Raw genomic sequence first — 13,829 nt, forward strand, 5'->3', positions numbered from 1 at the left:
AAATGTCAAACAAGACTGTAAAGTTTCTCCAAAGAACCCCTTTACTAAATTCTCTAAATTTTCCCCATTAACTACATACTCGTACATACTCAAGTAAAACAATATCTATTATTTGACCACTATGAACCCATCGAAATTCTATAAAGTCCCTGGAATGCAATTCCACAGAAATCTAAGCAGTTCATGGAATAAGGGTTACTCATATAAAATGATTAACACTAAAAACTGCTATATGTCAAAACAGTCCCATGACACTCAAGTAAACAATGAGTCAGGATAAGGCTTTTTCCTGTCAGTTTTCAGTATCTGAATCACAAAACATGATAAAACAGCTGAATTCAGTCAGAATGTAACATTTTTCTTTCTACCAGATTTTGCCTCCAAAATACTTACCTCAATGGAACTGGCTATATTTAAACATTCCTCCATTCCAGGAATATCCAACTGAATAATTCGAAAATCTTTACATTTTATGATGATAGTACCCAGAGATCCCACAAATCTGTAAGAAATTACAAATCATACTTAGGAATACATACATTCCTAATTTTAAATATATGATTATTTCTTTGAAAAAAATGCAGTTGCAATCAACAACTTTATCTAACTTCCCTCCCCACTTAGTCTAATTAAGAATCAAGTTTGCATCACTAAAATGTTAGCCATAAAGTATTTAAAACACATGTGCCTAAAATTTTTTCAAATTTGTAAAATAATTCACATTAGGTTAAGTCATTTAATGAAGATTACTTGGAATCTTACTCCAATAGGAAAAAAGATCTGTAATTAACATGTTAAGCATCTGTAGAGAAATGTTCTGCAGCATAGGAAAATTGTTATTTCAGATTGTATCTACTTCTAAGATTATAGAAACTCATTAAATATCTCTTTTCAATATTTAAAACTATGCACTTGTAAGAGAGAAGACCCAAATAAACAAAATTAGAGATGAAAAAGAAGATGTCACTACAGACACTTCTGTAATCCAGAGGATCATTAAGAACTATTTTGAGGACAGGGGGTTGTATGTAGCCCAGTGGCAAAGCGCTTGCCTAGCATGTTGTGAGGCACTAGTCGATCCTTAGCACCACATAAAAATAAACAAATAAATAAAGGCATTCTGTCCATCTACAACTACAAAAACATTTTTTAAAAATGTTTTGGGGGGCTGGGGTTGTGGCTCAGCGGTAGAGTGCACTCCTAGCACAAGCAAGGCCCTGGGTTCAATCCTCAGCACCACATAAAAATAAATAAAATAAAGGTATTACGTCCAACTACAACTAAAATATAAATATTTTTAAAAAGAACAATTTTGAAAATCTATACTCCAATAAACTGGAAAATCTAGAAGATACTGACAAACAATTAGATATATATGACCTGCACATATATTGAATCAGGGAGATATAGAAAACCTAAACAGGCCAATATCAAGTAATGAAATTGAAACAGCAATTAAAAGTCTTCCAACAAAGAAAAGTCTAGAAACATGGATTCTCAGCTGAGTTCTACCAGGTCTTTAAAGAAGAACAACACACTTTCTCAAATTACTCCATTAAATTGAAAGGGAGAGAACACTTCCAAATATATTCTATGAAGCCAATATAACTCTGATGCCAAAACCAGTAAAAGACACATCAAGGAAAGAAAACCCAGATGAATCTATATTCCTGATGAACTCAGATACAGAAATCCTTAGCAAAATATTAGCCAACAGTATTCAGAAACACACCAAGAAGATAATACACCATGAACAAGTGGGTTTCATCCCAGGGATGCAAGGTTGGTTCAACACACACAGATCAATAAATGTAATTCACCACGTAAATAGAATTGAGGACAATAATCATATGATGACCTCAACAGATGCAGAAAAGGCCTTTGCTAAAATCCAGCACCCATTCATGTTAAAAATGCTAGACACACTAGGGTGAAATATAACTTACTTCAACATTATAAAAGCTATGTATGACAAATCCAAAGTCAAAATCATACTGAATGGAGAAAAACTGAAAGAACTGCCTTGAAAATCAGGACCAAGACAACTACTATTCAACATAATTCTCAAAACTCTAACCAGAGCAATCAGACAAGAGAAAGAGATTAAAAAGTTACAAATGACATGATCCTTTATGGAAAAGACTCAAAAAAACTCCACTATAAGACATCTAGAGCTGATAAATGAATTCAGCAAAGTAGCAGGATATAAGATCAACACTCATAAATCATCAGGCTTCCTATACTCCAACAAATTATGCAAAGAAAGAAATCAGGAAAACCCTCCCTTTCACAATAACCTCAAAAAAATAACAAAATAAAATACTTAGGAATTAATCTAATCAAGGAGGTAAAAGATCTCTACAATGAAAATAGTAGACACTAAAGAAAGAAATTTAAGAAGAACTTAGAAGATAAAAAGAACTCCCATGCTCTTGGATAGACAGAATTAATATTGTCAAAATGGCCCATACTACCAAAAGCAATATATGGATTCAATGCAATCCTCATGAAACACCTCTGACATTCTTCACAGAACTAGAAAAAAAAAAAAGTCCTTAAATTCATTTAAAAGAATAAGAGACTCAGAATAGCCAAAGCAATTCTAAGAGATAAGAGTAAGGCAGAAGACATGAAGACACCTGATCTCAAGTTATACTAGAGAGCTATGGTAACAAAAACAGCCTGGTATTGGCATCCAAATAGACATGAAAACCAATGGAATGGAAGACAGAGACAAACCCACATACATGGCAGCCATCTGATACTTAACAAAGGAACCAAAAATACACACTGAAGAGCCTTTTTAACAAATGGTTTGGGAAAACTGGATAGTTATATGTGGAAAAATGAAATTAGACTCCATCTCTCACCAGCACAAAACTCAAAAGATCAAAAACTGAGGAAAATTAGATCAAGAAATTTGCAACTGCTAGAAGAAACCACAGAGTCAACACTTCATCATATAGATGCAGGCACCAGCTTCCTCAACAAGACCCCTAAAGCCCCAGATACAAAACCGTAAATCAGTAAGTAGGATGTCATCATGTTAGAATCTGTAAACAAGTCAGGATGGCGCCTAGCAAATGTTAGAGTCTGTAAACAAGTCTGGATGGCGCCTGGCAAAATGCCAGAGGGAGTGGTTTGTGAAGTAACACCAGCAAGCCACTAAGTGTGGAGATTCCTTATTGGTTGACTGATGTATCTAGTTTATGTTAATTAGATAAGCTGTGTGAAATGTATAAATACCATTCCTGTCCTACAATAAACGGCTTCCACTCCTGCTGTATCAATGTACACAAGTTATTTGTCACCCCCCCACACCCCAGTTATTTTGCCCAGCCAGCCGGGCTGTGGCATCATCATATTAAAAAGCTGTATTTGTATTATTTATAGAAAGAAATTCTAAAAAGTAAAAAATAAAGAGGCAATTCCTCAAAAGACACAAACTACCAAGGAACATTCAAGAAGAAATAGTCTGACTAGTTCTGAATCTATTAAAGAAATTGAAATTTCCTTAAAATCCTCCCCACAAAGAAAACTCCAGCCCCAGATGGCTTCACTGATGAATTCAACAAGACGTTTAATGGAAAAACACTACCAATTCAAGACAAAACTCTTCCAGCAAATTGAAGAGAAGGGAATTACTTCTTAAGTTATTCCACAAGACCAGTATTATCCTAATACAAAAAACAGACAGACAGACTACAAACCAATATCCATCATGAACATAAATGCAAAATTTCTAACCAAAACACTGGTAAATCAAATCCTACAACATACAAAAAGGACAAAAAATCACGACTAATTGGGGTTTATCCCAGGAATGCAATGTTAGTTGAACATTTGAAATCAAGTTATACATCACACGGACAAACTAAAAAGAGAAAAACCTCATATCTTCTATCTCAACAGATACAGAGAAAGGCGTGACAAAATCCCACATCTGTTCTTGCTTAAAATCAAAACAAACAACAACAAAAACTTTCAACAAAATAGAAACAGAAGGTAGAAACAACTTTCACAGCTTGTTAAGAGCAATTACATTAAAAAAAAAAAAATCTAAGCCTAATAGCCCACTTAATGGTGAAAATTTCTTTCTGCAGTAAGATCAGGAATAACACTGAAAGATTCACTCCAACTTCATCTATCCAACATTGTACTGAAAATTATAGCTGGTGCAGGAAGGCCAGAAGAACAAATACAAGATACCCATGTTAAAAAAGAAGACAATTGTATTCACAGATGATATGATTGTGTATTTAGAAAATCAAATGGGGGCTGAGATTGTGGCTCAGAGGCAGAGTGCTTGGCTACCATGTATGAGGCACTGGGTTCAATTCTCAGCATCACATATAAATAAATAAAATAAAGTCCACTGACAACTAAAAAAATATATATATTTTAAAACAAATCCACATTTCTTGCAAAACATTAGTATTAAAAAAGAAAAGAAAATCCAATGGATTGAGGGTGGAGCTTAGTGGTAGGGCACTTGTGTAGCATGCACAAGTTTAATTCCCATCACCATAAAATGAATTTCACAGAAATCCTCTCATTGAAAAACATGTTCAATGAAAGTACAAAAAAATGGTTCACTACTCACAGTTCCCAAGAGGAGGGGCCACAACATGCCACACCACATAAGGCCACACAGTGTGCTCTAGGTCGGTCAGAAAGAAGGAACAAGGAGAAAGCATGGGGCCAGGGTCTTCACAGTGTTTCCACAGGAAGGAATGTGTAAGGCAGTGGACAAGCTTAGCAAATTTAGGATTGGACAGTATGACTAATTTTGGTGGGCTCTAGGATATAGGGATGGGCCTTCCCCGTGTGGTATATGGCCCTGTCATTATTGACGCCAGGGGGATAGTGGTTCTGACTCACAGGGGAATGAATATACCTGGATGTGGTTGGTTTGCCCATCAAAGGCATCGCGCAGGCAAGTTGTTTGCTATCTCTAGGAATAAGCTAATCCTGGGAGGGGCAGTCAATTCACACATTTACAAGGCCCTAAGATGTTGAAGTATCATGAAATATACAAAATAAGAAGCATGACTAATGCAAATGAACAAATGGAAATTGAAATTAAAAAATAACAGCACTAGGGTCTGGGGCTATGGCTCAGTGGTAGAGTGCTTGCCTGGCACACGTGAGGCACTGGTTCGATCCTCAGCACCACATAAAAAAATAAAAGTATTGTGTCCACCTACAACTAAAAAAATACATAAAAGTTAATCAATTAAAAAGAATAACAGCACTAAAAGTAATATTAAAATATAAAATATACAGAAGAAAAGCTGACCAAAGAATTTAAAGACCTAAGTGAAAACCACAAACTTGGCTGAAAAAATATTAAAAGATCTAAAAAAATAAATGGAAAAATATATTTTGTTCATAGGTTGCCAGACTCAAGATTTTAAGAGGTCAATTCTACCAAAATTAATCTACTGATTCAACATATTCTAATGCAAATCATTGCAGGCCTTTATGTAGAAATTGAAAAGCTGATTCTAAAAATTAAATGAAAATGCAAATAACATCACACAGCCAACCAACTTTGAATAAGAACAAATGTGTAAAACTTTGATCTGGTTGGTTAATAGTACATAGTTTTCAGACTTAATAGAAACCTACAGTAGCTTATAGTGTGATAATAGCATGAAGAGAAACAAATGGATCAATGAAAAAGAAAAGCGAGTCCAGAAATAAACCCAGTTTTAAATGGACAAAGATGCAAAGACAATTTACTGAAGAAAGAGCAGAGTTTCAACAAATTATGCTGGAATGATAAAATGTCCACTAAAACAAAAATGGATTCCATACCATGAACTATACACAAAAAGTAACACAAAATGGAATCTTACACCTAAATGTACTACCTAAAACTATAAAAGTGCTAGAAGAAAACATGGAAGAAAAACCTTAGTGACCTTGGGTTTAGCAAGACACAAAAATCTCAATCTATGAAAGAATAAACCCATAAACTAGACTTCTTCAAAACCTGAAATGACTATTCTTTGAAAGACACGTTACACATTTACATAGTGTGTGTGTGCACGCGTGCCTCTCTCTCTCTCTCTCTCTCTCTCTCTCTCTGACTTAATAAGAAAGCAAACAAGCCAATTAAAAATGGGTAAAACATCTGAGCAGACCCTTAGTGAAAAAGGCCCTGGTTAGCAATAAATACATGAAAATCAGTTCCATGACATTAATCATAAGAAAGATGCAAACTTAAACCACACTCAGATTCACACTTATCAGAAGAGCTAAAATTTAAAAGACAAACCATATCAAGTGGTGGTGAGGATGTGAAGGACCAGAACTCCCATACTGGGCTGGAAGCACTTGGCAGTTTTTTAAAAAGTTAAACATACACCTCCGATCCAACCATTCCACTATTAAGTAAATCCCCCGCCATAATCAACTTTATGTTCATACAAAGACTTGCATAAAAAATGTTCACTGTCCCTTTACTCAATAGTCCCAAAAAAGAAACAACTCATCTCCATCAGTAGGTTAACAAATTGTGAACTACAACACAATAGAATACTAGTTAGCAACTACTGTTAGTAAAGAGTACTGTATGATTTATGACTAATACAAACTTCTATAAAAAGGAAATTAACCAGTGGATACCTGAGAAAGGGAGGAAAAAAGGGATTACAAAATGACACCATTTGGTGATGGTTTCCAAAACATGGACACACAGCAAAACAACAAATTTTACAATTTAATTATGTATGCTTTATTGTATATCAACAATACCTCAATAAAGCTGTTTTCAAAATCCCTCTCATTCTGCTTGCACTGGAAATAAAATACACACAATAATCAAATTCTGTTTAAAAAATAGCACTTAAAAGAGAGACATACATGACTATCCTTTTGTAAATTTCCACATCATCTATTTTTATCAGACCAACTCCTTTTAAAAAATTACTGTTAGTCTGATTGTCTTTATCTAATGTTACAAAGTACAATGGATGGCTGCAGGAGTTAAAAATAATTGTTACTTTTGTAAACAAAAATGCTATGGAGCAGAGCCCCACTGGAGGCTGAAACGGGAAGATCACAAGTTCAAGGCCAGTTTCAGAAATTTAGGGAGGCCCTAAGCAACTTAGCAAGAACCTTTCTCAAAATAAGAAATAGAAAGGGCTACAGATGCAGCTCAATTGCAAACACCCCTGGGTTAAATCCCCAGGACCAAAAAAAAAAAATAAAATAAAAGCTATGAACAATTATTCTTTAGTCATTCATCTAATGTTTCTACCAGTTACTGCTGAAGACTACTGTATCAAGAAAAAATTTTTTAAAGTATAAGAGTTCCCCAAAATTCCCTCAATTCACATCAATTGTCAAATTCTATCCTATTTTATTATTTTCTCCTATTGTCCTATTCATGCCCTGTATATATGCCTATCATAGCACTTAAAATACTTCATTACACTTACTAGTTTATTTTTACCTTATAAGAATTAAACATATAAAATAATTCTTTAAGGTAAAAGTCATGTTTGAATAATTTTTCTATAGCCTCTGCCCCATAGCATTTTTGTTTACAAAAGTAACAATTATTTTTAACTCCTGTAGCCATCCACTATACTTTGTAACATTAGATAAAGCCACTGGTAAAAAGTGGGAAAAAGTCTGTGGTCTAGTTAACAATAAAAGCACCAGGGTCAATATCCTAGTTTTGATATTATACTACATTTATATAAGACAGCCCCATTGGGGGAAGCTGGGCCAAGAACAGACCTGTGTACACTATTTTTGCAACTTCCCTGTGAGCCTGCACTTATTTTAAATAAAATTTTGTCTGTCTTTTGTTTTGGTGCTGGGGATCAAATCTAGAACCTTATGCATGCTAAGCACATGCTCTACCACAGTTATGTCACCAGCCTAAAGTTTCTTCAAATCCTATGAAAATGGCAAAATCTCAAAAAGTACATGGTCTATTAGATAGGTTCACACAGTTGCCAACCTTTTTAGAAAGAAGAGGAAGCTAAGCACAGTGACTTACATCTGTAATTCCAGCTACTTGGGAGACAGAAGCAGAAGGATGACCCTAGTGCAGGAATTCCAGATCAATCTGAGCAATACAACAAGACCACAACTCAGAAGAAGAAAAGGAGGAAGGAATAGGAGGAGGAGGAGGAGGAGGGGAAGAGAAAGGGGGAAGGAAAAAGAAGAGGAGCAACTAGCACTACTGGATTTTAAGTCATCATAAATCCATAGAAGTAAAAAGAGTATGGTAATGAAAAGATTAACAAGCCAACAGATTAGGGGAGAGCGAGCTCAGAAACAGACACACAATATAAGAACTTCATATATGACTGGTGTCAGAAGACAATGTTAAGAACACTGGCTTGCTTACCAGTGTAAGCAAGAAAAGGCGTTGAGTTCCTATCACATTTGAAATAAAGGCAGAATTCAAATGAAATACAGACCTACAAGTGAAGGGTAAAACTAAGAGCCATTATAAAAGAAAATGTGAAGAACACCGTGGTAACTTTGAGACAGTGAAGGAGTTCTTAAGACTCATGAAGCACACACCATAAAGTAAAAAATTTATGAATTTGCATTAAAATTAAGAACTCTGGTTCAACAAAGGACAGACCAGAAAAGTTAACAGTTGAGTGACAAACTAGGAACACCTGTCTGCAGTGACTAACTGGAGAATCAATACCCACAGAGCATACAAGGAACCCCTACAAACTGTCATTTTGAGAGCAAAGTAGCAATGAGATATGTACCCACTTTATAGTCAATTCCATACTAAGCACAATCTCAGAAAAACTCTTGCACAAGAAAAGGATGGGACATGATATTCATCAGGGTTGTGACAGCAAGGAGCTGGAAGTTATGGAAAAGGTCTGAAAAGTAAAATGTCTCAGATACTTTGGAATTCAGTGTTAACATCACAAACGGTGAAGCAGATATACATATAGCAGTATGAAGAGATCCTGAAAAAGGATACTGAGTTAAAACGTTAAGAAACAGAACAAGATCTCTGGTATAATGCGGATCAAGTAAACTACACACCCATGCACAACAGTGCTAGCTACCTTACAGAACACCTAATATGGCTGCCTACAGGAATTGTGCAGGATGGGAGAAATGGGGGTGAAAATACGGAGGGAGAATAAAATAAAAAACAAAACCTTTACTGAGTCAATCATGAATATGATGAGTCATCAATCCAGTAGGATTATCTCAATTTTCTGCGTCAGAGGTCCATAAAAGGAAAAAGCCAGCAATGTACATCAAAGTATTCTAGAGACTTACAAAGCATTATTCAAATGTAAGTTGCTACCTGATATCAGAGGGCTTATCTTCTTTTTAAGTGACAAAACTGAGGTTCAGAGAAGTGAAGTATCTTGCCCAAGGACACCTACCTAATATGAGGTAAAACCAAAGGAATCATTCTTAATGACTTTCTCTTTCTCACTCCATTTACAGTTCATCAGCAGGGCATGCAGGGCAACCTTCAAAACACACCCCAAATCTAACTACCTATTCTAAGTCACCATCATCTTTTATCTCAACTACTCAGTCATCTCCTAACTGGATCTGCTGCTTCCACCTTTGCTCCTCAATAATGCATTTTCTGAGTCAGGGCCTCACTAATTTGCCAAGATTGGCCTTGAACTTGCAATCCTCCTGCCTCAGATCCCACATTGCTGAGATGACAAGCTATTACAGGCACATGCCACCATGCCGGCTATTGATTTATATAATATCTGTTGATTTATGTAGTAGTCCATCTCCTGCACTAGAACATAAGCTCCTGTCAGTATCAGTCACCATGGCACCTGCAGAACCCAGATAATGCTCAGCATGTAAAAGATACACAAAAGTAAATATTTCTTGAGAATAACAATTAAACTCTGACCTGGCCATGATCATGCTCTTTCTACTACATCATGCTGCTTCTCAGGAAAAGGATCAATATGTCTACAGTTTGTCATTTTCCCATAACAGATTAAAAAGTCCAGCTTTACATACTTCTTCTTTATCACCTGATAAAGCTCAATAAATGCTACTATGGGAAAATAAATGAGTGAAAAGTAACCATAAATAGAAGTCAATCCGAAAAGAGAGTTGATGATCATGGAGACACTACTAATATGACCATTCAGTGGTCAATCTGACTTCTTATGTGCCTACAGGCCAAGCCATGGTTACAAGTTTTGAAGGAAATAATCAGATGTGAGCCCTGGCTTCAAAAAGCTAATATGTATCTAACTATCAAAATGCAAATATGAATAAATACCTATGAAAAAAGAGATAATTAAAGAGATATTGGATTTCAAGGTGAGGGGAACTGCTTTCGATTATGGAATTAACAGAACCTGTGAAGGAGGTGGCAGTCGAACTGGTTAAACTGAAACAGATGAAAGCCTATGAACTTCTGAAAGACAAGAACTACAATTCTACTCATCCTGGTGTCTTTAATACCTCACAAAACATTTGGAACCTAAAGGCATTTGATAAATGTCTAACAAACTTGGGGAGGGCCAAAGTATTCTTCCAAAGGAAAAGGTAATAAAATACAGAGACAAGAGAATGCAGGATTTATATGAGCCACAAAAAGTCCTGAGGACTGGCTACAAAAAGGGGTCATGAAAGAAAATGCAAACAAGGTTCATGAAAAAGAATAGACAAAACAAACAAAAAAAAAGTGTAAGGAAAGTGGGGTAGGCCTAGAACATGAACTACAGAAAAAGGTGTTGTCATTCATGTATTCAGTGTAAATTGTGTGCCTTCTCCTAGAATACACAGGAACATCAGGAAGATGGAAAATTTAAGTGTAGATGGAAGTATAACTTCGATTTTCAACAATGCTTTGCAAAGATAAAAAGTAGTGCAAAAGAGAGAGAGAGAGAGAGAGAGAGAGAGAGAGAGAGATATTAATAAGTTCATACTTTTCCTTAATAGCCAACCTTGCTCTTTACAAAGACTGAACCACCGAGTAAATGCATAGGAGACATTATAATCTCCCATTATTAAAATGATGACCCAGAAGAAATAAACTATAAACTAAACATTTTAAGGGGGAAATAAAAGAGCTTGTGGCATGTAGTTACTCAATACTTCATATTCAGTTCTTTAAATTTTCCTCAAGAGTGGTGAAGACTGGGGCTGGGGTGGTGGCTCCGTGGTAGAGCGCCTGCCTAGCATGTGTGAGGCACTGGGTTCGATTCTCAGCACCACATATAAATAAATAAAATAAGGGTCCATTGGCAACTAAAAAATATTTTTTTAAAAAAGTGAAGACTTTAATCTAAATCCTATCCAATCACAATTTCATGAACTGACATTCGACAACGATCTAAGGAATGTGATGGGGCAAGGAGAAAGAAATTTAAAACACTGAAAATCCATCCAAATGATGTTATGTACCAAAAATGATCATCAGGATGACAGCAACCACGTGATCTCCGGAGACCTTCACCAGGTTCAACAGAAACCAGGTCTCACTGGATGGGGCTTTCTGAACCTAGGCCACCGAGGGCTCGCTGAGCAGGCGGGCCGGCTGGCGGGGCGGCCGGTGCCAGGAAAGCCCCGCCGCGTTTCCTCGGGAGCCCACCGCAGGACCCCCGGCTCCGCGGGGACGGGGCGCGAGGGCCACTCACCGCTTGTCGATGGCGTCGATGTTTGAATGGAGGAGCCACAGCTCCTCCGTGTTGTCCTGCCGCGAGGACAGGATGAGGTGGTGGCCCGTCAGACACAGGGTCCCCTCGACCGCCGGATAGAAGGGCCGGTGCAGCACCACGTTGTCCACCCGCGGGGTCTTAATCAGCTCCGCAAACTCCATGTTGCCCCAGCGGCCGGAGCCGGGCGCCCGCCGAGCCCAGGGCCTGGAGGCGGCTGCCCCGCCGCAGGGCTGGAGAGAAGGACCGGCGCAGGGCTGGCCGTCGGGGCGGGGTCCGGGGCGGGGTCCGGGGCGGGGAGGCCGCGCCCCGCCCCAGGAGCGGTGGGCGCGGCGAGGCCTACGGGCTCCGCGCTGGCCGCGGAAAGCCCGGGCCGCAGCCAGGCCAAGCCCTCCCGCACTTCTCCGTCACCCAGGCCCGGGGCACGGCCACAGGGAGCGCTGCCGCCACCCAGCCACCCAACTTAGCCGCCGCCGGGGCTGAGGACAGAAGGAGAAGGCCGCTTTGGGACCAGCTTCCTAGCGAGTGCCGCTAGGGACTCCTGGCGGAAGCAGCTACTCGTAGCGGGAGCCTACGGCGACTCCGGGCGGAAGTAGCGGAGGTCAGAACTCGGAAGACTTAGGGGTGAGAACCGGAAAAATGGTCCTCACCTAGGTCCGGTAGAAACGCCTCCGGAAACACAGCCAGACCTGAAGATTTGCGTTCCTACGCGGGAAAAGATTTTCTTTGCTCTCCTGCCTTCCCGCCACGTTCCTCGTCCTCTGTGTGCGTTCCTTAAGAGAAGAGGCCTGGGAAGATGGGCCTACGACTAGAGGTTCTGTCCCGCTTCCCTCCACTTGCATAGTACCCCCTCAAGGGCTCCTCGGAGCGTTGGGCTGCCGAAGACTGTGACGAAGCCCGTGCATTCGCCGTGAGGATGTCTAGTGGACGGTCCGGCACCGCCGGGGCCGCGGAGAAGCAGCCGCCGCAGCCCCCGAGCTCCGCGCACGGTGATGACCGCGAACAAGAAGAGGCATACAGATAGCTGTGAGAGGGACCTAGGTGTGGGTGCCTGCCTGAGGCCACCTGGTCATTCTGCGCGGAGCCCCGACTCCCATCTAGAGCTACGAAATGCAAGGCATTGGTCGCCACCCATGGCCTCTCCGCTAGGTGCAATCGAGCTGAACTGCAGCTGGACACCTAAATCATGCCAGCGAATTAAATTATGTAATTTATTCTCGCTTGTTCTCCTCCCTCTCCCTTTAAACCGACTTGTTATTCTAAAATGGAAAGTATATTTTGAGTCCTTGTCTGCTTCTACTCTATAGCCTTTGAAGCCTCACCATGTAGTCCTAGGAACAGTGAGTTGGCCAAAGTCTCAAAGAGTATTCAAAGATAACATGACCTCATCTGCTTACCCAACACTTGTCCCTGCTTTAGTCCTTCCTATAATGTTCTCAAAGCTAAGCACTGTATAACACAGTTACTCTTGAGTGTCCAATTTAAATTATTTCTCTAAGAAAGAAAAGAACCAACAGAGAAGGGGTGGTGAGGGAAATTATTTAGGAAGGTATTTTTTTTAAACTTGGTCCTTCATAACAATTACCAGTTGTGAAAGGGAGAATTTCTTTCAGAATAAAGAATCTGGGAGCCAGGTCTGGTGGCCCACTCTGGTAATGCGAGCAGCTAGAGAGACTGTCTCAAAATAAAGAAGGGTTGGGAATGTGGCTCAGAGGTTAAGTGCCCCTGGGTTCAATCCCCAATATAATTAATAAATAAATAATAAAAATTAGGGAAAGTTTTACAGAAAGAGTATCATTTGGAAGTAAGAACTTGAAGGATGAGTAGAATTGACTCTCTTGAATATGGGCTTTTAGTTTTCCTGAACATAGCTTATGAAAATAGCATGATGCCTTTAAGTTAAAAAATGTTTCAAATTCTACAAAGCCGTAACTCTTTTGTCCATGAGAGAGAATTGTCAATATCTGCTGAGCTATTACATTAAAACACCAGAAGCTATTAGAAAATCACACCTACCGTGAGTTGAAGCTCAAAGCATGGAAAGCCTTTGAGTGCTGAGGAAAACAAAAATTCAGCGGTTAATAGAGGATGAGCAGAGAATGGAGGGCACTTTACCATGTCAACAGCAGATGGCAGTGGACTCAACTGTAATGGAATAGGTCGCATTCTATCAAAATA

At 38.9% G+C, this 13,829-nt stretch overlaps 1 protein-coding gene across 1 annotated transcript in view; it reads right to left on the reverse strand.

Moving 5' to 3' along the window:
• Mtmr9 (myotubularin related protein 9) overlaps positions 1-11,916 on the reverse strand; it is a 43,675-nt gene extending 31,759 nt beyond the window's left edge. The window contains exons 1-2 of the mRNA XM_046459314.1: positions 11,634-11,916; positions 394-502 (exon numbers count right to left, since the gene is read on the reverse strand). Coding sequence (XP_046315270.1) covers positions 394-502; positions 11,634-11,815 — 291 coding nt within the window. The 5' untranslated portion in view covers positions 11,816-11,916. The remainder of the gene's footprint in view (positions 1-393; positions 503-11,633) is intronic.
• Positions 11,917-13,829: the final 1,913 nt, after the last annotated feature.

This window comes from Marmota monax, unplaced genomic scaffold (assembly GCF_021218885.2).
Source record: "Marmota monax isolate L192 unplaced genomic scaffold, Marmota_monax_Labrador192_F-V1.1 WCK01_AAM20220418_F8-fsc00288, whole genome shotgun sequence".
NCBI lineage: Eukaryota > Metazoa > Chordata > Mammalia > Rodentia > Sciuridae > Marmota > Marmota monax.